The sequence below is a fragment of the Muscardinus avellanarius genome (genome assembly GCF_963383645.1).
Source record: "Muscardinus avellanarius genome assembly, chromosome: 7".
Taxonomy (NCBI): Eukaryota; Metazoa; Chordata; class Mammalia; order Rodentia; family Gliridae; genus Muscardinus; species Muscardinus avellanarius.
The window spans coordinates 64,092,392-64,115,219 of record NC_137793.1 but is presented as its reverse complement, the minus strand read 5'-3'; the positions used below and the strand labels follow the sequence as shown (position 1 = coordinate 64,115,219).

Sequence of the window (22,828 nt, the reverse complement as noted above, 5' to 3'; positions counted from 1 at the left end):
ACGCACCAAGAGCTGACTAGGCGCTGCAGTCCACCCTTCCAGCTAGAGCTCCCGGGCCACCTGGCTCTCAGACCACACACCACACAACACTGCAAGGAGTTACTAAAGCTTCTGGGTTCCACTTTACTCCTCTCTCAACTGGGAAAATCACTTCGTGGGGCTAACGTGAAGGTTGGATGAGTTAGTCAACGCCAACTTAGGTCAGGGCCAGGCACACACACACACACACACACACACACACACACACACTTGGTCAACACTGGCTACTCTTTCTATCCCCTTCTGTAAGTGAATCACGAGGTTCTGGGAGCCTGGGTCACCTGCCCAGTCACATCACACTACACAGCACTAGGGAATGGGTCCTGGAGACCACCTCTATGGCTCTGCCCAGTGGTCCCTTCCATGATCCAGCAGGTGACATGAACATGGCTGGGAAGGATGTACTCAATTACTCATTTTACTGATGATGAAAAGACAAGTGCATGGATGCTGCCAGCTGGGCAGGAGCAAGTAGACCTGTCACCCTGGCCTGTAAGCAAAGCATTCTTTTATGTCAACACATCCGATTAGCATTCACAACATTACTGGCCTGGAGACTTCTTTGGTTCCAAAAATTACATTTGATGCATACACAGCTGTACTGTCCATAAGGCTGTGGTCTGTGGATAGACATGGGACTACAGCCATGGGCCAGAGAAAGAACATCTAGAAAATACCACCTGAGCAGCCACAGCCCAGCTGACATCTTTTTTCTCTTTTCTTTTCTCTTTTGGTGATATTGGGGATTGAATCCAGGGACTTGACTACTTCTCTACCTCTGAGCTAACACCTCTGGTCCTATTTTTTAAATTTGAAATAGGGTCTCAGTAGGTTCCTGGGCCTTACTAAATTGCTGAGACTGGACTTGAATCTGTGAACTTCCTGTCTTGGGAACCACACTTGGCTCAAGGGCCACATTTTTAACCAAGGCCCTTTACTCCAGGGGTTATGGGTGATTTCACCTAGGTACCTGCAAATTATTTATGGAGATACAGGTAAGGACAGGCTCACCTGCACTCCACACCTCCCCAGGCCAGGCACATACCACAGGAGCTTCAGGTGGGGCTATCCGTAGCCCCTGGGACAGGATCCCAGCGAAGTTGGTGGTCCTGGACCCGTGCCACAGCAACCTCCGGTTGTGAAGCTGCTTGAAGGGCTTGTAGCGCTGGCTCTCCCCTTCGCGCTCTATCTTAAAGATCTGGCAGGGTGTTCAATGGGGGAGACAAAAGCAGCCACTGTGACTCTGGTGAGCTGGAAGGCCTGACTAGAAAGCAGAGCACTGGAGGTACAAGGTCTGCTGCAGTGTGTAAGACATCTCCATTAGGATCAAGAGTGGCACAATTGTAGCCCCACAGGGACTAGCCCTCAAGCCAGCATTCGGTGCAGCAGAAGCGTGCTTGAGGGACCTTACCCGGAACCTCTGATAATCATGTAAACACCAGGTTGGGGACAGGAAATGTTCTTCAAGAACAGAATAAAAAGCCACCCCCAAACTACCAGACCACTAATTTTCCTGCTCAAGAGACAAATGAATCACTTCCTCTGGTAATTTAAGAGAAAGCAGAGTGCTCTTTTCTGCCCACTCTTGGGCTGGATGGGCAGGGAGGTTGGCAGGCCGGGTGGGAGGAGGGTCCTTACATCAATGACCTCCAAGTCATAGGCGTTGTGTGTGGTCGCGTGAGTGTTCTTGACATACTTCCTGATGACCTCGGCTTCTTCAGAATCTTTGTCAACCACCTGAAGTCAAGCATCTTGGGGTCAGAGCAGGGGAGACTGCAGGAGAGCCTCACAGAGGCAGAAGAGTAACTGTAAGCTCACAGGACACCAGGACCAACTGATAACGGAAGCCGAGGGGAAGTGACTGCCTGTGTTCCAGGAGGGCCAGCTCGGGCCCACAGCGGCTCCCTGGACGCCCACCTCTTCATCTACCTGGGCAGCTACAGGACCTCAGGGCTCCTTTTCTCTTAACATCCTATGCTTTGGGATATGAGTAAAGCTAGAAATATAGGGCTCACGATCGGTGGGTTAGCTGGGGCACCCAGAACCAGGAACTGGCCCCTGGGAAATAGCAACCCAGCTCACCGTGATAACACGACAGGCCAAAAGATGCCACACAATCAAAGTGGCGAGAACATGAGTGTTTGGTTGAGAACAGGGAAAACAGAATGCTCAGTGTCTTTTGACTTTTTGAAGACACATCCATATGGCTGGCTCAGAGCACATGCCTACAAGTGTAACACAAGTGTGATCTACACAATATAAACTTGAGTTATAAAAGAGGCAATGCACTCAGATCCTTGTGTATGCGTGTATGTGTGTGTGTGTATTTTTTTTTTTGTGTGTGTGATACTGGAGATGGAACCCAGGGACATTCTATCTTTGAGCTACTCCTAGCTCTATTTTATTCTTTATTTTGAAACAGGGTCTCACTGAGTTGTAGAGGGCCTCACTAGTAGCTGAGGTTGGCCATGAGCCTGTGATCCTCCTGTCTCATGCCTCAGCAATCTGTTTTAACAGGCTCACCAGGAGATCCTGAAGCATGTTCGAGTTTTGAACTACCACTCTGAGGACGGGTGACTGAGACACTGGGGAGGGGCTGGCCCTTTCACCTTAATGTCAGTTTTGAGCTTCTCGTAGTTGACATCAATGGGGTCTTTGCTTGAGTCATCGGATCCACCCCTGAGCAGGCTGTAGGCCACCTCAATGTCTAGGAGGTTGTCCAGCATTTCTGCCTTGGCCTGGGGTACAAGAGACAATAGTTAAGTGCCACGTTGAGGGGACAGATTCATCTCCTTAGGCAGCGTCCAGCAGTGCAGGCAGGGTCAGCCTCCCACCTGTCACTGCTGCCCCGTGCCCTGCAGCCCGGGCTCCTAATGGGCCTCAGCACTACCTGTACGCTGTCTGCATTGTTCAGGAGCGGGGGCTTCTTCATCCCGAAGTCATGGGGGATCAGGGTGTAGAAGCGATTCGAGAGATCCAGAATCTGGGAGTCGCTGCTGCCCTGGGATAGTGCCTGGAGGGGAGCAGACAAAAAGAGCATAAGACCCAGGCAGCAGCTCCTAGCGCCCAGCTGCAAGAATGAGCCAGGACACCCAGGGAAATGACCAAACACCAATTTCCCACTGGCGTGACTCCACTGTGCCAGGGCAGGGTCCCTGACCCTCCAACCCCACAGGTCAACACAGATGGGCTTCTCACAGGACAACTCACTTGTATAAAGACTGTGCTACTGCATACTCCCCCCACGTGTAAAATATCCACTGGAAAATCTAGGTGGTAGGATCCTGGCTATTGCTATAAAATTACCTTATTTAGGTTTGAAAATTTTTCATAATGTTGAGGGGTGATCCACTGCTATAAAATTCGACCAATCAATTTATGTGCCGACCCTATCTTTGAGGTAGGAATTCATTATTATTTATTGTACCTGGAGGTCCAGGTGGCCAGGCATAGAGAAGCAAAACTACCCCAGTGCCCATATGCAAGGTGCTCAATAATTGCATGAAGAACTGGGCTTCCAGGACACTGGCCGATAGTCTAGGTGATCACAGGACAGTCAAGGGGCAACGATGGGTGCCCTGTGGGTGCACTTCCCACTGGTGTGGGCCTTCCCAAATTGTACAACTTCTATGAGTGATACAGACGGCTGGCCGTGGGGAAGGATGCCTGGAACAGGGGGAGACTCAGCTGAGGAAAGCCTTGAACATTCTCAGCCAGCAGGTGCCAGCAAGAGCGGGCTGCTCAGCACCAGCTGTAAGTGGATTTGATAGCTTAGGCTCAGGCCTCTGTTCAGGCACCAGCATGCAGGCCATCTAGTCCTGGGTTCCCTCAGCTTCCTGTGAGCAACTGTTCCCTACAGGCTAGGCCTGTACCTCATCCCCATATAAAAACAGAACCTTTAGACTCTCTAGGATGTAGCTTGAAAATTCCAGGGACTGGAGGACCTTGGTATATACTAAAGAAAGGTTTAATAAACATGAATAAGCAGAACAGTTTCTATTTGACAATTTCCTCGTAACTAAAAAATAAGTAGAGCTTGAACCATTTTTTTTTTTAAGTGGTACTGAGGATTGAACCCAGGGGTATTCTACCACCGAGCTACATCCATAGCCCTATTCATTTATTTTTGTGGTACTGGGGATCAAACCCAGGGACATTCTACCTCCATGCTACACTGCCAGTTCTATTTTATTATTTGTAAACAGCCCTGTTGAGTTGCTGAGGACAGCTTTGAACCTTTGATCCTCCTGTCTCAGTCTCCCAAGTACTGGGATTACAGGAGTATACCACCACACCTCCTTCCCACAGCTTTTTATTTTTATATTTTGGTACCAGGGATTGAGCCTAGGGGCAGACTACCTCTGAGCTATACCTCCAAGCTCTATTTTATTTTTTATTTATCTTTTTGGTGGAATGAGAGATTCCAGGTAGAGTGCCAGGGGCACTCTACCTCCTAGCTCTACCCTCAGCCCCATTTTCCTTCCTTCCTTCCTTCCTTCCTTCCTTCCTTCCTTCCTTCCTTCCTTCCTTCCTTCCTCCCTCCCTCCCTCCCTCCCTCCCTCCCTCCCTCCCTCCCTCCCTCCCTCTTGCACTGGGGATAGAACCCAGGGGCATGGAACTCTGAGCTACATCCCCAGCCCTATTTTTTATTCTTTATTTTGGAACAGGGTCTCACTGAGTTGCAAATGACCTAAGTAGCTGAGGCTGTCTGCGAACCTCGATCCTCTTGTCTCAGCCTCTCAAATGCAGGGATTACAGGTGTGTGCCAGCACACCTGGCAGCTTTGTTCTTTATTTTGAAACAGGGTCTCACTAAGTTGCAGAGGGCCTCCCTAAGTAGTTGAGGCTGGCATGAACCTGTGATCCTCCTGTCTTAGACTCTAGTGTACCACCATGCCCAGCTATTTTATTTCTTATTTGAAGCAAGAGTCACACAAAATTGCTGAGGTTGTCTTTGAACCTGGGATCCTTCCTCAGCCTCCTAAGTACTGAGAATTACAGATGTGTGTCACCAAATCCAGTTTCCATAGCCCCTTTTATTTTTATTTTGAGACAGTCTTGCTAAGATGCTGAGGATGGCCTTGTGATCTTTCTGCCTCAGTTTCCTGTGAGTTTACAGGCATTTCAGTTCAGCTTTTTTTTTTTGGGGGGGGCAGGGTACTGGGGATTGAGCCCAGCAGCTTTCTACCTCCAAATTATACCTTCAGTCCCCACTTTTTTTTTTTTTTGTACTGTGGACTGATCTTGGGCATTCTACTGCTGAGCTACACTCCTGGCCCTGTTTTACTTTTCCGTTTGAAACAGGGTCTCACTAAGATGCAGAGGGACTCAGTAAATTGCTGAGGCTGGCTGCGAATCTGTGATCCTCCTGTCTCAGCCTCCCGAATGCTGGGATTACAAGCATGTGCCACCCCGCCTGGCTTTATTCTTTATTTTGAAACAGGGTCCCACTGAGTTGCGGAGGGCCTCACTAAGTAGCTGGGGCTGTCCGTGAACCACGATCCTCTGGTCTCAGCCTCCCAAATACTGAGATTACAAGCCTAGCGTGTGCCACCACGCCCAGCTTAAAAAGTCATAATATTTTTAGGAGATAGAAACAATCTCTTCACCAAGTTATAGGGAGCTTATTACATATTCAATAACTGAGAACACTGCTATTTGTAGGTTCTGTGACAATCTTTGGCCAGTGGCAGGCATTTATCATATCTGCTGAACTGAAAAAATCCAAATCCTCAAGGGCCGTGACTCTCCTTCTGTAGTTACCACTGTGGAGGTGTTGGTGCTGCCATCCCCTGGAAGCAAGTCCGGCCAGGGGAGACTCTGGCTGCCCGCTCACCTGCTGGACCTCGCTGAGGAGGGAGTACGCAGCCTGGATCTGCCTTTTGCTCAGCTTCCCCAAGGGCATCTTCTGAAGGTCGATCTGCAGAGATAGCATGGGTCCCCCATGAAAGCCGGGCACTCCGCAGAGCAAAGACAGAGAGCTGGACCAATCACTCACCGGCTCGAGGCCTCTTGGGCCCTGGGAGGCAGCGCCAGGGGGTGAGGCTGCTCCCTACCCCAGGGCCAGGATCTGTCTGGAGGATTCCTGCTCACTTTACTTATGGGTGGGATAAACTCCCCACTCTCCATGTCCAAGTAACCCAGCACTGCTGGAAAGGGACAAGCCAACTCCAAAGTGAGGACAAGGGCCATGGGTTATGGTACCCATCTCTGGCTCCCTCCCGAGGGTCCCACAGTCAGGGCAGAAGTGTACCCGTCCTTCCTGGGCTCTAGGCCAGGAACAAAAACCAAGAAATTTCAGAGTGGAGCAACTTTTTTTTTAAAGAATGCATGCCTGAATTTATATAGTTCCATTCCAACAGATGTGGCACCATTCAAATTTGTCAGTCCAAACAAAAGGCTAAACATCTGTTCCAACCATCAATCCTGTCACTGCTAAACGCCTTGGGGAGCGCTGGAGTAGAAAAGCAGGGACCAGTAGCCAGGTCCCATGGATCACTATGGACTAGGAAGGCTCTGCTCCCAACCACACTCCATTTCTAGAGCAGGGCCACCAATTCCCTTCTGTGAGATCCTGCTGGTGTTGGCTGCTTGGGCCCTGGGTAGAGACATCTGGGTAGCAGTGTGGACACCACACACTGTCTTTCTCAAAAGACCCCAAAAGGGGTTGGACTCCCAGGCGTCACAGTCACACCTTGCCTGTCTTTGCTTTTCTAGCACCTCCTGTGGTGCCTGGAACAAAGGAGATAAACAGGCATTTTAAAAGTGGAATTGCTGTGTTGATTAAACTAAAAAAGAGGATGTGGGATCCTCAGCTCACCAGGCAGCAACCTGGAGCCAGCGACAACTGCTTCTAATTCAATAGCACAAGCCCTGGCATGCATGTAATACTAGAAACCCTTCACCCTGGTGGAGGGAGGAGGAGAAGAATATTTGATTTTTGGAGAGTTAATTAGTTGAGCCAAGTATGGTGGAAAATCTATTTTGAGCCAAGAGCAAGGTACAACAGACGAGCAGAGTGACTTTAGTGTGGTTTATCAATTAGCTCTGGAAGCAGTTCTAAAAACATCCCCCAACTGTGCAATGTTGGTGCTTATGTAAAATAAAAAGGAAAGACTCGGTCACCCTAACTAACCCTCAAAGGCACATACAGGCCACAGCGATGAGAAGGACTCAACAACACAGGCCTCTAACTTCTGGGAAAGAAATCCAGCTATAACACTGGGCAGCGGGCAGGGAGCACCGTCGACAGCAGCTGAGTTTGGGTATAAGTGGGGGTGATGCTTGGGGGCCAAGGACCCCGGAGCCACAGCTGCAGGCAGAGGCTCCCAGGGCTGCAGCCCAGTTCCCCAGCCCTCCTATGTGCTGCGGTGGGGAGCCTTCAGGGCCACCCTGCCTTTTCACCCACCTCTATACACGTGGACTCCCTCAGGCCAAGTGGGCACCCTGCCTTCCTGCTCCCCTAGGCTACATTCCAGGCTGTTTCAGCAGCAGGGGCCCTGGCCCCTTTCCTCCTGCTAACCTGCCATACCTGTCTCAGAAAACAACATAAAAATGTGCTTTCATAGGAAGAATGGGCTTGTGACTAGTTGAGAACATCTATGAATCACGGACAAACCAAGGCAGAGAAGGCTGGCAATGATGCACGACTACAAACATGAATGAGACAGAGACCCCAGCACCTCCCTCTCTCCTTGCTCTATTTCATACACCTACATTTTGGTGTACCCAAAGTTGTGCACTAGTGAACATTCCAGACAGGTCAGGTTATGTTCCTGTGTGAACATGTGGGGGACAGTCCCACCAGGTGGAACTCCTGCTAGGGAGGGTGCTGTGGGTTCACCCGTTTCTGACAGTGCTGGTCACAGCAGTGCTGTGGTCTGGCTTTTTTTTAGTTTTTTTAATGTGGTACTGGAGATTGAACCCAGAGGCATTATATCCCAAGTGACACTCCTGGTCCTTTTTATTTTGAAACAGTCTTGCCAAGTTGCCCAAGACTGGCTTCAAACCCGAGATCCTCATGTCTTAGCCTCCCAAGTAGCCTGGCTGGCGCGCGTGCGTGCGTGTGTTACTGGGGATTGAACCCATGGGCATTCTACTCTGAACTACCCCCTCAGCACTATTATCTTTATTTTGAAACAGGGTCTTACTAAGTTGGTGACAGCCTCACTACTTGCTGAGGCTGGCTGCGAGTCTGTGATTTTCCTATCTCAACCTCCCAAGTACCGGGATTATAAGCAAGTGCCCACCATGCCTGGCTTGGTTTGGATTTTTATTTTATTTTTTTGTGGTACTGGGGATGAAACCCAGGGGCATTCTATCTCTGAGCTATAACCCTAGCCCTATTTTTTTGTGTGTGGGTCTGGGGATGGAACCCAGAGGCATTTGACCTCCGAGCTACATACCCTGCCCAAATTTTTATTCTTTATTTTGAAACAGGGTCTCACCGAGTTGCGGAGGGTCTCACTAAGTAGCTGAGGCTGTCCGCGAACGGCGATCCTCTGGTCTCAGCCTCCCGAATGCTGGGATTACAAGTGTGCGCCACCACGCCCGGCCCTAGCCCTATTTTTTTATTCTTTATTTTGAAACAGGGTCTCACCGAGTTGCTAAGGGCCTTACTAAGTAGCCGAGGCTGTCCACAAACCGCGATCTTCCTGTCTCAGCCTCCCCAATGCTGGGATTACAAGTATGTGCCACCATGCTGGCTGGTTTGGATTTTTAACGTCACCCAAAGGCCTATTTGCTAAAGGCTTGGTCACTATTTTATGGTGCACTGGGAAGGAGTGGAGCTGTGAGGAGTTGGGGCCTTTGGGAGGAAACGATATCCCTGAGGGTCCCCTTGTGGGGCCCTCCCTGTCTATTCTGCTTCCTGACTGCCCTGAGGGGAGCAGGCTTCCTCCACCTTGTATTTCCGTCATGATGTGCTGCACCATCACAGGCCCTAAGTGATGGGACTGAGCTACCATGGACTAAAACTTCTAGAACCATGGGCCAAAATACACTTTCCTCCCTGTAAGTTGATTTTCTCAGAGCAATGGAAAGCTGACCAGCACTCGGTAGTTTTCTCTTCCTACAAGCGGGCCAAGTCTTGGACTTTTGCAAGGCCAGCTAGCCAGTTCACTCGGGGCCCCCTAAGAACCAGGCTACCCACCCTTTTATGACGAGGGGACAAGGGCAAGAGGGAAGGGGCCAGCTCTCTAAGATGCATTCTGCGCTTCCTGGCAAATTCAATGACCCCTGGCAAGAGGGCAAGTGCTGCAGGCCTAGGCGCTCATACACTTGAGGCTAAAGGACAGGTTAAACACAGCCAGCATTTAAGTGTTTTCTGCTTTTGCAGGAGGAACACTCCAGAAAATAAGAACAGGTGAGAGCACCCACCTCGTACTCTACCATGGCCTTCTTCATACTCTCCACATCAAAGATCATCCTAATGAGCTCCTGCACGGGCTTGGGCAGCTTGGACTTGGTGCCTGGGTTTATGGTCAGCTTTTTCACCGCCTCTTCATCCTTGAGGAAGTAAGGAAAGCAGCATGAGACTCAAGCCAATAGCTCACAATGGGATGGTGCTGGTGGGGGGTTGGGCTGCAGGTGACTTAGACACAGGAGAGAGTGCCGCCAGCACACACACACACACAAAAATTGCAGTACTGCGGACTGAACCCAGGGGCCTTACACCAGCGAGCTACACCCTCAGCTCTATTTTTTATTCTTTATTTTGAAACAGGGCCTCGCTATGTAGCTGAGGCTGGTCACGAACCTGCAATCCTCCTGTCTCAGCCTCTCAATTACTAGGATTACAAGTGTATGCTACTACATCTGACAAGAAAAAAAAAAAAAAAAATTTTTTTTTGGTGGTACTGGGGGTGGAACCCAGGGGTTTTTCTACCTCTGGGCTATATACTCCCAGTTCTATTTTATACTTTATTTGGAAATAGGGTCTTACCATGAAGTTGCTGAGAGCCTCACTAAGTAGCTGAGGCTGGCTTCAAACCCGTGCAATCCTTCTGTCTCAGCCTCCCAAGCACGGGGATAACAAGTGTGTGCCACCACGCCTAGCACAAAATTGTTTTTTAAAGCTGAGAGTTGCCGGGCATGGTGATGCATACTTGTAATCCCTGAACTTGGAAGGCTGAGATAGAAGGATCCCAGGTTTATTGCCAGCCTCAGCTACTTAGCAAGAATAAAATAAGAGCTGGGCGTGGTGGCACACACTTGTAATCCCAGCATTCGGGAGGTTGAGACAGGAGGATCGCGGTTCGCGGACAGCCTCAGCTACTTAGTGAGGCCCTCTGCAACTCAGTGAGACGCAGTTTCAAAATAAAGAATAAAGTATTGGGCAGGGGGTGTAGCTCAGAAGTCAAATGCCTCTGGGTTCCATCCCAGACCTGCAAAAGAAAAAATAAAATAAAATAAGAATAAAATAAGGCTAGGGGTATAGCTCAGAGACATGGATTCCATCCCTAATACCTGGGGGGGGGATTAAAAAAAAAAAGGAAAGCTGAGAGTTATTCAGAAAGATTTGGGTGACAGTGGCCACGAGTGCATGCTTTGCACAGTGGTAACACAATTCCTGTGCATCCCCAAGGACCCCTGGCTGCTCCAGATCCAATGCAGCTACCACAGCAGTGTTGGTGTGGGCATATGTGCAATGCTCGTGCACACTGGAAGTGCTGGGCAGCTGTGAAGGTGAATCTTGGACCCACGGGACATGGGACTGACTGACTGACAAGTGCCTCCCTGTTTCTTTTACACTTCCTCACCCCAGGGCAAGTTGCAAGACTAAATTTAAATTATTTTTTATAGTTTCAAAGGATCTAGTGGCCAATCACATTTCTTGCCAGCCAGCTTGACAAGTATTAAAAGTACACCCTAGCATTAACCTTCTCTCCTTCCTTGGATCATACTGCTTAAGAACCAACATGGAGCCAGGTGTGGCGGCACACACTTGTAATCCCCATGCTTGGGAGGCTGAGACAGGAGGATTGCACAGGTTCGAAGCCAGCCTCAGCTACTTAGTGAGGCTCTCAGAAACTTAGTGAGACCCTGTTTCCAAATAAAATAGAAAATTTGTCTGGGAATATAGCCTGGAGGTAGAAAGCCCCTGGGTTCCATGCCCCGTGGCACCAAAAAAAGTTTGTGGCCAGCGTTAGCAACTTGGTGAGAACCTGTTTCAAAAAAAAAAAAAAAAAAAATATGCTGGGCGTGGTGGCACATGCTTGCAATCCCCGCGCTTGGGAGGCAGAGACAGGAGGATCGCGCAGGTTCGAAGCCAGCCGCACGCGCTGGCTTAGGAGACCCTGTTTCCAAATTAAAAAATGTAAAAAAAAAATAGGTCTGGAAGTGTAGCCCAGGAACCCCAGTACCACCTCCAATCAATCAATCAATCAATCAATCAATCAAACAAACTCCAGCCTGGTGGCACATGCTTGTAATCCCAGTACTTGGAAGGGAAAACAGTAGGACTGCAGGTTTGAGGATGGTCTTAGCAATTAGTGAGGCCCTCCACAATTTAGACCCTGCTTCACTAAATAAAATATGGTTAGGGGTGCAGCTCAGAGGTAAAATGCCCATGGAGTCTATCCCCAGTAAAACACACACACACACACACACACACACACACACACACACACACACACACACTATAACCTCAAGTCACAGTTTAAAAAGCAAAAGAAAGCCAGGTGTGGTGATACACACTTTTTTTGAGTAGTACTGGGGGTGGAACCCAGGGGCTTTCTAGCTCCGGACTATAATTCCAGACCTATTTAATATTTTTAAAAAATTAAAAAAAATTTTTTGCGGTAATGGGGGTGGAACCCAGGGGCTTTCTACCTCCAGGCTACACTCCCAGACCTATTTTATATTTTTTATTTGGAAACAGGGTCTCTTAAGCCAGCAGAGGCTGGTTTGAACCTGCGCAATCCTTCCGTCTCAGCCTCCCAAGTGCTGAGATTACAAGTGTGTGTCACCAGACACGGCTGGTGCATACTTTTAATCCTAGTACTTGGGAGGCAGAGACAGGAGAATCACAGGTCTGCAGCCAGCCTCAGCAAGGCCCTGTTTCAGAAAAAAATAAAGCTGGGCGCGGTGGTATACACTTGTAATCCAAGCATTTGGGAGGCTGAAACAGGAGGATCAATCACGGTTCGCGGACAACCTCAGCAACTTAGTGAGATCCTTTGCAGCTCCGTGAGACCCTGTTTCAAAATAAAGAATAAAAAATAGGGGCTGGGGGTATAGCTTTGAGGTAGAATGCCCCTGGGTTCCATCCCCAGTACAGGAAAAAAAAAAAAAAAAAAAAAAAAAAAAAGAATAAATCAGGGCTGCGGGTGTAGCTCAGAGGTCCCAGGACAACAAACTTTCTACCTATGTTGGTCAGTGATGCTCTAGAAGACATGGGGGAGTATTCCTGGTACAGCAGGGCAAGAGGCAGATGCCTGCAACATGGTTTTGTGAAGGAGGAATCCAATTTTATGGGGGTGGGGGAAGACATAGGAAATAAAACTAAGCTTGTATATAAAGCTCGGTGTGGTGGCACAGCTTGTAATTCTAGTACTTGGGAGGCTGAGACAGGAGGATCGCAGGTTTGTGGCGATCAGCTCACTCAGCTACTTAGTGAGGTCCTCCACAGCTCAGTGAGAGACCCAGTTTCAAAATAAAAATAGAATTGGGCTGGGGGTTGCCACGACCCTGCCTCCCTTGGAGTCTGCGTGACCCTGCACGCATGGCGTGGCACAAGCTTCAAGGAAGCTGCCCTGAGGAAGGATGGTTCCTGGTCAGACGACTCCCTGTGCTTGGGTGTTCTTTCGTAGCTATTGTCTTTGATAATGATTCTATTAACTTTTCACAAACATGGCTCCGGTGATACAGGACAAGGTCCCGGAATCAAGGCTGTAGGAACAGGTAAAACTGATTCCGTGGAAGACAAATTTTCTGGTAATATGTCTGAGCCCTCAAACGCCCCTGCCTTGCTCCAAGCTATAATAATACTGGCTAAGTAGGAAAAGGGGGTTCCAGCACATTAGTGGATGCTTTACAACAACAAGAAATACTTCAGGAAAACCCAAAAAGCTCAAGTAGTTAGAAGAAGGAGGCTGAGGAGAAAAGGCCCATGCCTCCCACCATTATGACTAAGGTGTTTATTAACAAATGCCCAGAAGAAAAGCATAACAAAGCAATTAGAAGAGAGGTGTTTACTGACTGGAGAAGGAGGCCGTACAAAGCTCCCTGGTTACATTGGACTTGGGTTTTTACAGTGTTTGAAAACAGAATGGATAGAGATATTCGGATATATATAATGCAAAGGAGCTTATTACAATATATGAAAAAAATTATAAAAAATCTTAACGATAACTCCTAGTTATAGCTTTGACCTCTTCATACAGGAAAAATGTTGTACCACAAGTCTAGCAGTTGGTCAGCATGTGCTGCCAAATCGAGACATGTGCAATGATGGGTATCTTAGTCAGACTGTGTATAGAAATCATTGATCTAAAAAACAATAACTTGTATGTAAGCCAAAGTTATCCAACAATGTAATCAATTTTTTATACCGTATATATTCCTTGCCCACTACCTTGCAAATTACACTCAGATACAACATCCTTGAGTTGTCTGTGTCTGTCTGTCACTCACCACCAAATCCTTGCCCACCTTCCAAGACCCCTGTCCCAACGGTCCCAGTGCTCTGGCCGAGCTGGTCCGTTGCAGGGTGTGTAGCTTAGAGAAAGAATGCCTCTGAGTTCAATCCTCAGAAACACACACAAGATAAATGGATGCTTTCTGCTAATATACAATGGGAGCCTCTAAAACTACATATATATATATATATATATATATATATACACACACACACACACACACACACACACACACACACACACACACACGTCTCAGTACTAGTTTGGAATCAAAACCACCTATGACCTAGCATATAAGAGCTTGTCAAGGTACTCTGATCTTGCCCTGATGCTCTATCAAGTCACATGATGAACCAAGGGTGCAGATTAAAAGCCTTCTTTAGAATTCATGCCATTGATGTGTTCTGGGAAAAACTTCAAAGACTGTTCTTCTGTGTCTCAAAAATTCTACCACTATTCTTTGTGTGTGATAATGGAGCTTGAACTCGAGAGGTTCACTTCTGAGCGACATACACCAGAGCCCTTTATATTTTGAAACAGGGTCCTGCTAAATTACCAGGTGCTGGCTTTGAACTCGTGATAATCCCATCCCAGCCTCTCAAGTACTGGGATTACAAAAGTGCATCACCATGCTCAGCACCACTATTCTTATCTAAGCTCCAAACTTTAGGTTATGAACTTTTTTTATTTTCCTGTATCTTTTGAGATGACCCTGTGGTTTCTGTCCTTTAGTCTATTCATATGGCATATTTATATGTTGAGCCAACCTGGAATTCCTAGGTAGGACAGGCATTCCTAGCACTTGGGCATGTTACTTAAATCCTTATGTGCTGCTGGATCTAGCTACCTATAGGCATTCTACCTTTGAGCTACACCCCTAGACCTATTTTTTATCTTTATTTTGAAACAGAGTCTCATTAAGTTGCAAAGGTTCTCACTAAATAGCTAAGGCTATCCACAAATTCAGATCCTCATGTCTCAGCCTCTCAAATGCTGAGATTACAAGTGTGTACCACCACGCCCAGCTGGCCCTTTATATATATATTTTCTTTTCCTTTTTTTTTTGTGGTACTGGGGTTCCTGGAAGTCCTGCTACCTCTGGGCTACACTTCCAGACCTATTTTTACATTTTTATTTGGAAACAGGGTATCCTAAGCCAGCGCGCGCGGCTGGCTTTGAACCTGCGCGATCCTCCTGTCTCTGTCTCCCAAGTGCAGGGATTACAAGTGTGCGCCACCACGTCCGGCAATTTTTTCCTTTTTTTTTTTTTTGTGGTACCGGGGGATGTAACCTGTGGCATTCTACCTCCTAGCTACACCCCCAGCCCTACTTTTTATTCTTTATTTTGAAACAGGGTCTCACTGAGTTGCAAAGGGCCTCACTAAGTAGCTGAGGCTGTCAGTGAACCGCCATCCTCTTGTCTCAGCCTCCCAGGTACTGGGATTACAAGCATGTGCCACCACTTCTGGCTCTAGCCTTTTTATTTTGAAACAGGGTTTCACTAGGTTGAGGAGAGTCTTGCTACAATCTCGAGGTTGTACTGGAACCTGTGATCCTCCTTCGTCAGCTTCCCAAGTACTAGGATTGTACCTAGTAGCAGGCGTGTACCACCACATCTGCCTTGTAGTTAATTTTCTTTTGATGTCTTTGGTGTCAGGGTAATACTGGCAGTATCTATTTTTTGGCAAGAATTTGTGAAGCATTGGTGTTAATTCTTCTCTATCTGGCAATATTCACTAGTTACCCCACTGATCCATTTTGTGGATGTAGTTTGGAGTAGAATGCCTCTGGGTTCTATCCTCAGTACCAATAAAAAATAGAAGAATAAGGCATCCTTCCTTTCACTAGGAGCAGACTGTATAGGCACATTAAGTGATTACCTGGCCATAGTCAATCTCCAGAGGGTAGAACTTTTTGGGGTACTTGGTGAAGTTCTTGGAGTGCCAGGCATTCCCAGTTTTTTCTTCATATAATTTCATAAAGTGCTCAATGGCGCCCTCCTTGGATGGCATTTGCTCCAGCTTGTTACTACCAATTACGGTGCCTACGCGGCCCCAGGACCTGAATATCCAGTACCTATGAGGGAGGATGGAGGGTGTCAGGCCATAATGAGCTTCAACTTTGTAAGAGATAACACCATGATTTCTTTGGGTTCTAGGAACAGGACCAGGACCTTGCACATGCTAGGCAGGCGCTCCACCACAGAGCCAAATCCCTAGCTCCAAGGGAGAACTTTATGCACAGAAAAATAATCATTATCAAGACAGGAATGGTGGTGCAAATTTGTAATCCCAGTACTTGGGAGGATGAGATAGGAGGATTGCAGGTTCATGGCCAGCATCAGCAATTGGTGAGGCCCTCTGCAACTTAGCGAGACACTGTTTAAAAAAAAAAAAAAAAAAAAAAAAAAACTGGAGGTATAGCCCAGAGGTAGAATCCCCCTGGGATCCATTTCTAGTACCCCCCCAAATCATTATCATTTTAGTAACTAGGGAGTTTAACATTAAACAGAAAAGTTCAGGAGCCAGGCATGGTGGCGCACGCTTGTAATCGCAGTACTTGGGAGGATCAGGGCTCATGGTCAGCTCTAGTAACTTAGTAAGACTGTTTCAAAATAAAAAATTGGGTTGGAGGTTCAATACCCCTGGATTCAATCCCTAGCACCACCACCAAAAAAAAAAAAAAAAAAGAGAGAGAGAAAGTTCAGGCTGGGAACGGTGGCACACGTCTGTAACCCTAGTACTTAGGAGGCTGAGACGGTTTGTGGCCAGCCACAGCAACTAAGAGGCTCCTAGCAACTTAGCTAGGTTGGTTCCAAAATAAAAAATAGGGCTGGTGGTGTAGCTCAAAGGCAGAATGCCCCTGGGTTCCATCCCCAGCATTACAAAAAATAATAAGAGTAAGAGTAAGTTCAGGATGGAGATGTAGCTCAGTATAGAGTATTTGCCAAGCATGTGTAAGGCCCTGGGTTCCACCCAGCAACCCCCAAATAATAAAGTTATTTGACGAGGTGGGTGGCAGGGCACTAGGCTGAGGCTCGGGCCACCCCTGGTGTGGCCCTCTGGCCCCAGCTCACCTGCTCTCCTTGTCGTCCTCCAGAAGCTGCAGCTTGTAATAGGAGTTGGTCCCTTTCACGATGTCCACCAGGCCAAGGGTGGCACTGAAGACCCTCCCACCTTTCTCCAGGACGTGTGCAGAGTGTTCCAGACCTATTTCAAAGGCAAAATGCCTATAGGTTTGTCCCCAGGAAGGGCCAAGGTTCTCAGGCAGAAGGGCCTGGGGCCTTGGGGACTTCTCAAGTGCATCCACCTTTGGAGATTACCCCACAGACCCGTGTGCTCTAGGACCAGGAGCCAGAGAGGAGGGCCAAAGGGCAAGGCATGCCCTGTTCTCCACAGGTACACAGGGACACCTCCTCATCCCCTGGGCCAAGTGCAGCCACTCTGATCCAGCTCCACTTGCTTACCAGAGTCAGGATCAACAGCTGCTCCTCCTTTAAGAGTTAATTTCATTCTTTTTTCAGACTTGTTGATGCCTTGGGAGGAAACAGAGAGATGTAAACATTAAGCACCAAGGGAGAAGGGAAGTGCATCCCTTGCCAATATGGCGCCTTTGCGTGGGGCCTGTGGCACTCCACAGACCTCTCCAGGGACACAGAGGAGCAGGCCCTGAGCAGGCAGGACAGGCCCCGGAGGGCAGCTCGGGCCTCACCTTCCTCCTTGGTGGAGCCCTTGCTCCTCTTGGACGTGGCCCCAGACTTCACACGTGGGGCTGCTTCTTCAACCGGCTCTGCTTTCACCTCTGCGCCCCAGGGGGACAAGATGTGGGTAGAGAACAGCTCCCGAAGGCTCTTGGTGGAGCCTGCCACATCCTGGAGGAACTCTTCAGACACAACGGGAATGTTGGCTTCCTTCACTTCCTCCATCTTCTTACTCATTTTTTCTATCTCCTCTGTTCAAAAGCAGAGGAAAAAAAGCCCTAAATGGTGAGTTCAAACTGAAACCAAACCTCCCAATTACCAGAGTCTACCACCAAGCCCGTCAGTGCCCCAGCACCCTGGTTTACCCTCCCTTTCAGATCTAACACTGAGCATGCTGCATCTGAAGAGCTGTCTCATCAGCAACAGTACCCTCTAAGGTATGATGAGCCAAGGGCGAACTTTTCTAAACTACCCTACAGAATGAGACATTAGTAGGCACACCATAGAAAAGGGATCCTAAAGTCAAGCACATACAGGAAATGCTGTGCACTAATTCTCTGCCCTTGGAGACCTACAGTGATCACCAGTACAACAAGCCCACTAAAGAATGGCCTGAGGGCGGCTCAGTGGTACAGCACTTGCCTAGTTTGCCCCAGACTTGGGGTTTGGGCCCTAGCACCGCCTCCCCCAAATATAAGCTATAAAAAAAAAACCTGACGTATCTTGGCATTTTCTAAAGCTACTTGACCTCAACTTTTGTTTTTGCAGCAAATCTATGCACCTGCTGTGCAAAAGTGCAATGTCCTGAGTTGCTGCTGGGAATGTGAGACATGTGAGTATAGGCTAAACGCAGAGCAGCAACACGAAGTGCAAAGCGTGGCTGCCCTTCATCAACCCGAGTGAAGATGAGTACACGGGTCACACACTTCATCAACCCCGCATCAGGACAGCAAGACGCAGAAGCAGTAATCAGCTTTGTAAATCCTTTCTACCTCCGAGCTACATTCCTAGTCCTATTTTAATTTTGAAACAGGGTCTCACTAGGTTGATACCTCACTACTTGCTGAGGTTGTCCCTGAACCTGTGCTCTTCCTGTCTCAGTCTCCCAAATACTAGGATTACAAGTGTGCTCTACCACACCTGGCTCTACGTCCATCTTTGAACTCACTTTTAGTACTGATGCACAGGGAGGCCCTGTTGGCCATCCCTGTCAGCTTGCCCCCGAGTTTCTCAATTGTGGCCTTCACTTCATACTTGTTCTGGGAGAGTTGGCCAAGCGTCAGGATCTTCATGTTGGACAGGGGCTTATCTGGGATGGGAAAACAGAATCATCATGTTGGGCCTGCTCCAGTGCCGCTCTACCAGAAGAGAGGAAGAACAGAACACCAAACAGCAAGCAGCCAGGGCAGGCTGTAGAATCCCCGGTGGCCTCTGCACCCCCTTCACCCAATTCTTTGGGGGAAAAAGCCCCATGAAAACTGGTACACAGTGCCAGTGGGAAAGCAGAGGACACATGGCAAACTGCCACCTGAGAACCTACGTATGACCCTTGACACATAGGATGAGGCAGTGGACAAGCCATAAGCACTGCATTTGGGGACAAGGGGCCAGAGGCTGGAGAAGGATGAGCAGAGGGTAGGTCACATGAGATCCCAACTTGATTGTTCTCCTCCCACTTCCTATTGAAAAAAACTGCAATCCTCATTTTAAAATCAGACATATCCATGACAGGTGTTTCAAAGCTTTGGCCGGCATCATCAAAATAAGCTGTCATTCTAAGCAAAAAAAGGCAGCTGGTGATGGTGTCTGGAGCAGAAGCTGCAGGGATCTGTCCTTCCTGCCCTCTCCGAGAAGGCAGGATGCCTGCCCCCAGGTGCACCTGGTCCCAGGCTGGAAAGAGTGGACTCAGGATAGCCAACCACATGTGTGCCACCAGGGATGGGAAGGGAGGTCGCTAATAGATTAGTGTTCAGAAATGGAAACCTCTTCTCCACCCACCAAACAAGCCTGCACCTTTATAGACCACATCATGTGTCTGAATAAATAAGATGAGGTCTCTTTCTCCCACCAGAAAAGCACACACTGGTCTCATTGTCTTCCTTAGCATGGGTTGCATCTCACTAATACTGACCAATAACACCCCCAGCTGGTGCACAGCAGAGACCTCAGCAGTGCCAAGGTCCTGGATAACTGGCGGGCAGGGCGCAGGTGAGGGGTGGTGGGACCTGGAATGAGGCTTCTCTGGGCACCAGGTGGATGCCCCGATGTCAGCCTATGCGGCCTTTCTGAGGAGCCCTCGCCCAGCTTCCCAGGTTAAGGCAACTGTTCTCTCAGGATGTTTAGTTCTCAGAGCCAACCCGCTGGAGGGGGGCCAGGGCTGTGGAGGTGACTCAGGGCAGCAGGCAAGGCATCCCCACAGACCAGTAGATACTCTAGAAGGAAACCCTTTCCGCCACCTCCATGCCCACAGCATGGGAGCAAACTAGTCCTCTTGCGCAGGCTCCGGTGGGCGCGGCCCGGGGTCTCCCTGGATCTGTACCTGCTGGGGCAGAGGAGTTCACAGCAGCGGGTGCTGAGGTTTCAGGGGGCGGTGGTGCTGCCGCCTCTGGGGCGCTGGTCTCAGGGGGAAATATCCGGTCCTGTTTTTTGACCTTCAATTTCTTGAGGTAGGAAATTTCCCGGAATTCCTAAAGAACATAAATTTTAGTTTTAAGAAACCTGCTATCTATTGAAATAACCACCCAATAGACCAAAGGGGATGTGGCGTGTGCAAATTAAACAGTCTTTTATTCTCCTCACAATAAAGAACCTAAAATAGGAAAATAGGTAACTACTGGGTTGAAAGACCATATTATTGTTGCTATAGTACTTATTCCCAGTACTCCTCTAGAATAGGTCTGTATCCTGTCTGCTTTTCCTTTGGAGGTGAAAATCAGTTGACAGGCCAGGGAACTGCTACCAGGACACCTGTGCACCTCCCTGACCTGACTGTGGATGCACCCCTCTGGTCAACCTCTCTGGGCCTCCAAGACCATACACACTAGGCAACAGATTTATTACCCAAAAGGAAATCAGGACAAGTCCCTTTCCTCCTTAGAAGGAAACAGATACAGTGACCCAGCCTTCACTATGAATTCTTCTATTGCCACGGTTCATGCTTCACCCCAGGTGATTTACAATGGGCCTTGCTCTAGACAGTCACTCAATAAATGGCAAATGTAAGAATTCTGGCCAGAGACCACAACTCCTAAATCTTCAATCAAAAACAGCCCTCTCCAGCTATGTCCACGTCAGCACTGGGTGGCTTCTCGTACACACTGAGTAACTAGACCTAAAAAATGCTGCATGTCCCAGGGAGGTTACAAAGATAATGCTACCCCCAAGAAGGCAGCTCAGGGTGGACTGAGAGTCAGACTGAGGAAGGCAAACTAACACAGGAGACAAGTTCTTTTTTTTTTTGAGGGGGTATTGGGGATGGAACCCAGAGGTATTCTACCTTCAGCCTTTTTTTTTTTTTTTTTAATTTTTATTTTTAAACCAGGTCTCACTGAGTTGCAAAGGGCCTCACTAAGTAGCTGAGGCTGTCTGCGAACCGAGATCCTCCTGTCTCAGCCTCCCTAATGCTGGGATTACAAGCATTCCCCATCACACCTGGCTCAGAAGCCAAGCTCTTGACAAATCAAGGTGATGGGGGCCGGGGACCCTGGGAGGGCTCTTCCAAGCAGTCACTGCTAGAAGCCAAAAAAGCAGGGAACTTCAGAGGTCCAGGCATCGGGGTAACTAACACCTCGGCCTGCACAAAATCCTAGGAGTTCCCTACAAGTGTAAATGAGAGACTGGCGTGGGAAGGGAGTGTGTGTGGTATGGGAGAAGGGAGGCACAAACAGGGGCTGCAGAAAGCCCACAGGCCAGATCAGAGGGCAGGGAACGCTGAGAAGCGGACTCTGAGTCTGTCAGACAAGCACCTGGGAGCAAGTCATTGAGCCCAAAGCCACACTGAAAGCAAGTGCTGGCAGACCGAAAAAGGGTTTTGCACGGGCACGCAGAAATGTACACAGATGCTTATGACTGGCACCGCAAGTAAGACACTCCACTTTGCCTACTGTCACCTTAATATTTTCTCCACTACAACAAAAAGAAGACAAATACTACATGAGTGTCTGTAAGGCTTATGTATCCGAAAAACTGGGCAAGTTGAGGAATCACTGTAAGATTTTAAGGATGGGGAAGTACCAGGGTTAGATCTATTTTACAGTGATCACTTGGGTAAAAGCGTCCCCAAAAGACTGGGGAGGAGAGCAATTATAGTAGTGAACAGAGGAGGCAGGGAGCAAGTGAGCAAGGGCCAGTCGCAAATGGACTTCCAGGGCTGGAGGTGAAGCTCAGTGATGAAGAGACACTGGGCTGTTTGATCCCCAGCATCACAACAAAACAAGGAGCCGGAATTAAGTTTTGGGGTAGGGGGGTAAGCGGTGCTGAAGTAACAGTTTCAAATGCTCGACACGCAGGCGCAGGGAGCACACAGGGACCAGGTGACCCATGAGTGGTAGAGCGCTGACAGCCCCAGGCAGTTCCTGGGACCAGCTCCTGCTGAGTCTCAGCCAGCAGCCACCCCCAAAGACACCATGGATCCCCACTGGTACAGCTCCCAAAAAGGGGGCTCCCAAACAAAGTTTTCTGTATCTTGGGTATGTGAGAATCCAATGTGCAGTTCTTTTTTTATTCTTCATTTTGAAACAGGGTCTCACTAGTTGCAGAGGGCCTCACTAAGTAGCTGAGGCTGTCCGCAAACCGTGATACTCTGTTCTCAGCCTCCCGAATGCTGGGATTACAAGCATGCGCCACCACGCCCAGCTGCAGTTCTATTTTAAATAAAGGAAGTAAACTCTGTATGAGTAATTTGGAGCTCTGGACACAAAATTCTTCCTCTAGCATTAAGAGAAGGACAGGAAAAGTCTCAAATCATCTAAGAACAGCAATTACTTTCTGTTTATTCACATCAAACATATTTTTTGTGATTAGAATCGTGTCTGGCACTTGATAAATACCTCTGAGCTATACCCCCCAGCCCTATTTATTTTCAATCAGGGTCTTGATAGGTTGCTGACAATCTTGTGAAGTTGCTGAGGCTGGCCTCAAACCTGCTATCCTCTTATTTCAGCCTTCCAACTACTGGGATTACAAGCATGAGCCACCATGCACAGTTTCCAGGCAAGATTTTATACTATCTGAACAAACCCTAATTTTAATAATTCAAGGTGCTTTGGTTCTACAACTGTCTAGTTCACAAATGTATGGAATCAATACATTTTTTTGGTACTAGGGTTCAAATCCAGGGGCAGTCGACTTCCAAGCTACATCTCCAGGCCTATTTTTTTTTTTTTGGTGGTACTGGGGGTGGAACTCAGAGGCTTTCTACCTCCGGACTATACTCCCAGACCTATTTTATA

General features: G+C 48.4%; 1 protein-coding gene across 1 annotated transcript in view; it reads right to left on the bottom strand.

The window, feature by feature from the left end:
- Positions 1-22,828, bottom strand: part of PARP1 (poly(ADP-ribose) polymerase 1) — a gene marked incomplete at both ends in the record, with an annotated part of 43,061 nt that overhangs the window by 2,789 nt on the left and 17,444 nt on the right. Inside the window, 12 exons of the mRNA XM_080699147.1 lie at positions 1,085-1,237; positions 1,678-1,776; positions 2,649-2,777; positions 2,930-3,052; positions 5,875-5,958; positions 9,417-9,545; positions 15,559-15,754; positions 16,755-16,887; positions 17,145-17,213; positions 17,390-17,629; positions 18,547-18,687; positions 19,918-20,065. Coding sequence (XP_080555273.1) covers positions 1,085-1,237; positions 1,678-1,776; positions 2,649-2,777; positions 2,930-3,052; positions 5,875-5,958; positions 9,417-9,545; positions 15,559-15,754; positions 16,755-16,887; positions 17,145-17,213; positions 17,390-17,629; positions 18,547-18,687; positions 19,918-20,065 — 1,644 coding nt within the window. The remainder of the gene's footprint in view (positions 1-1,084; positions 1,238-1,677; positions 1,777-2,648; positions 2,778-2,929; positions 3,053-5,874; positions 5,959-9,416; positions 9,546-15,558; positions 15,755-16,754; positions 16,888-17,144; positions 17,214-17,389; positions 17,630-18,546; positions 18,688-19,917; positions 20,066-22,828) is intronic.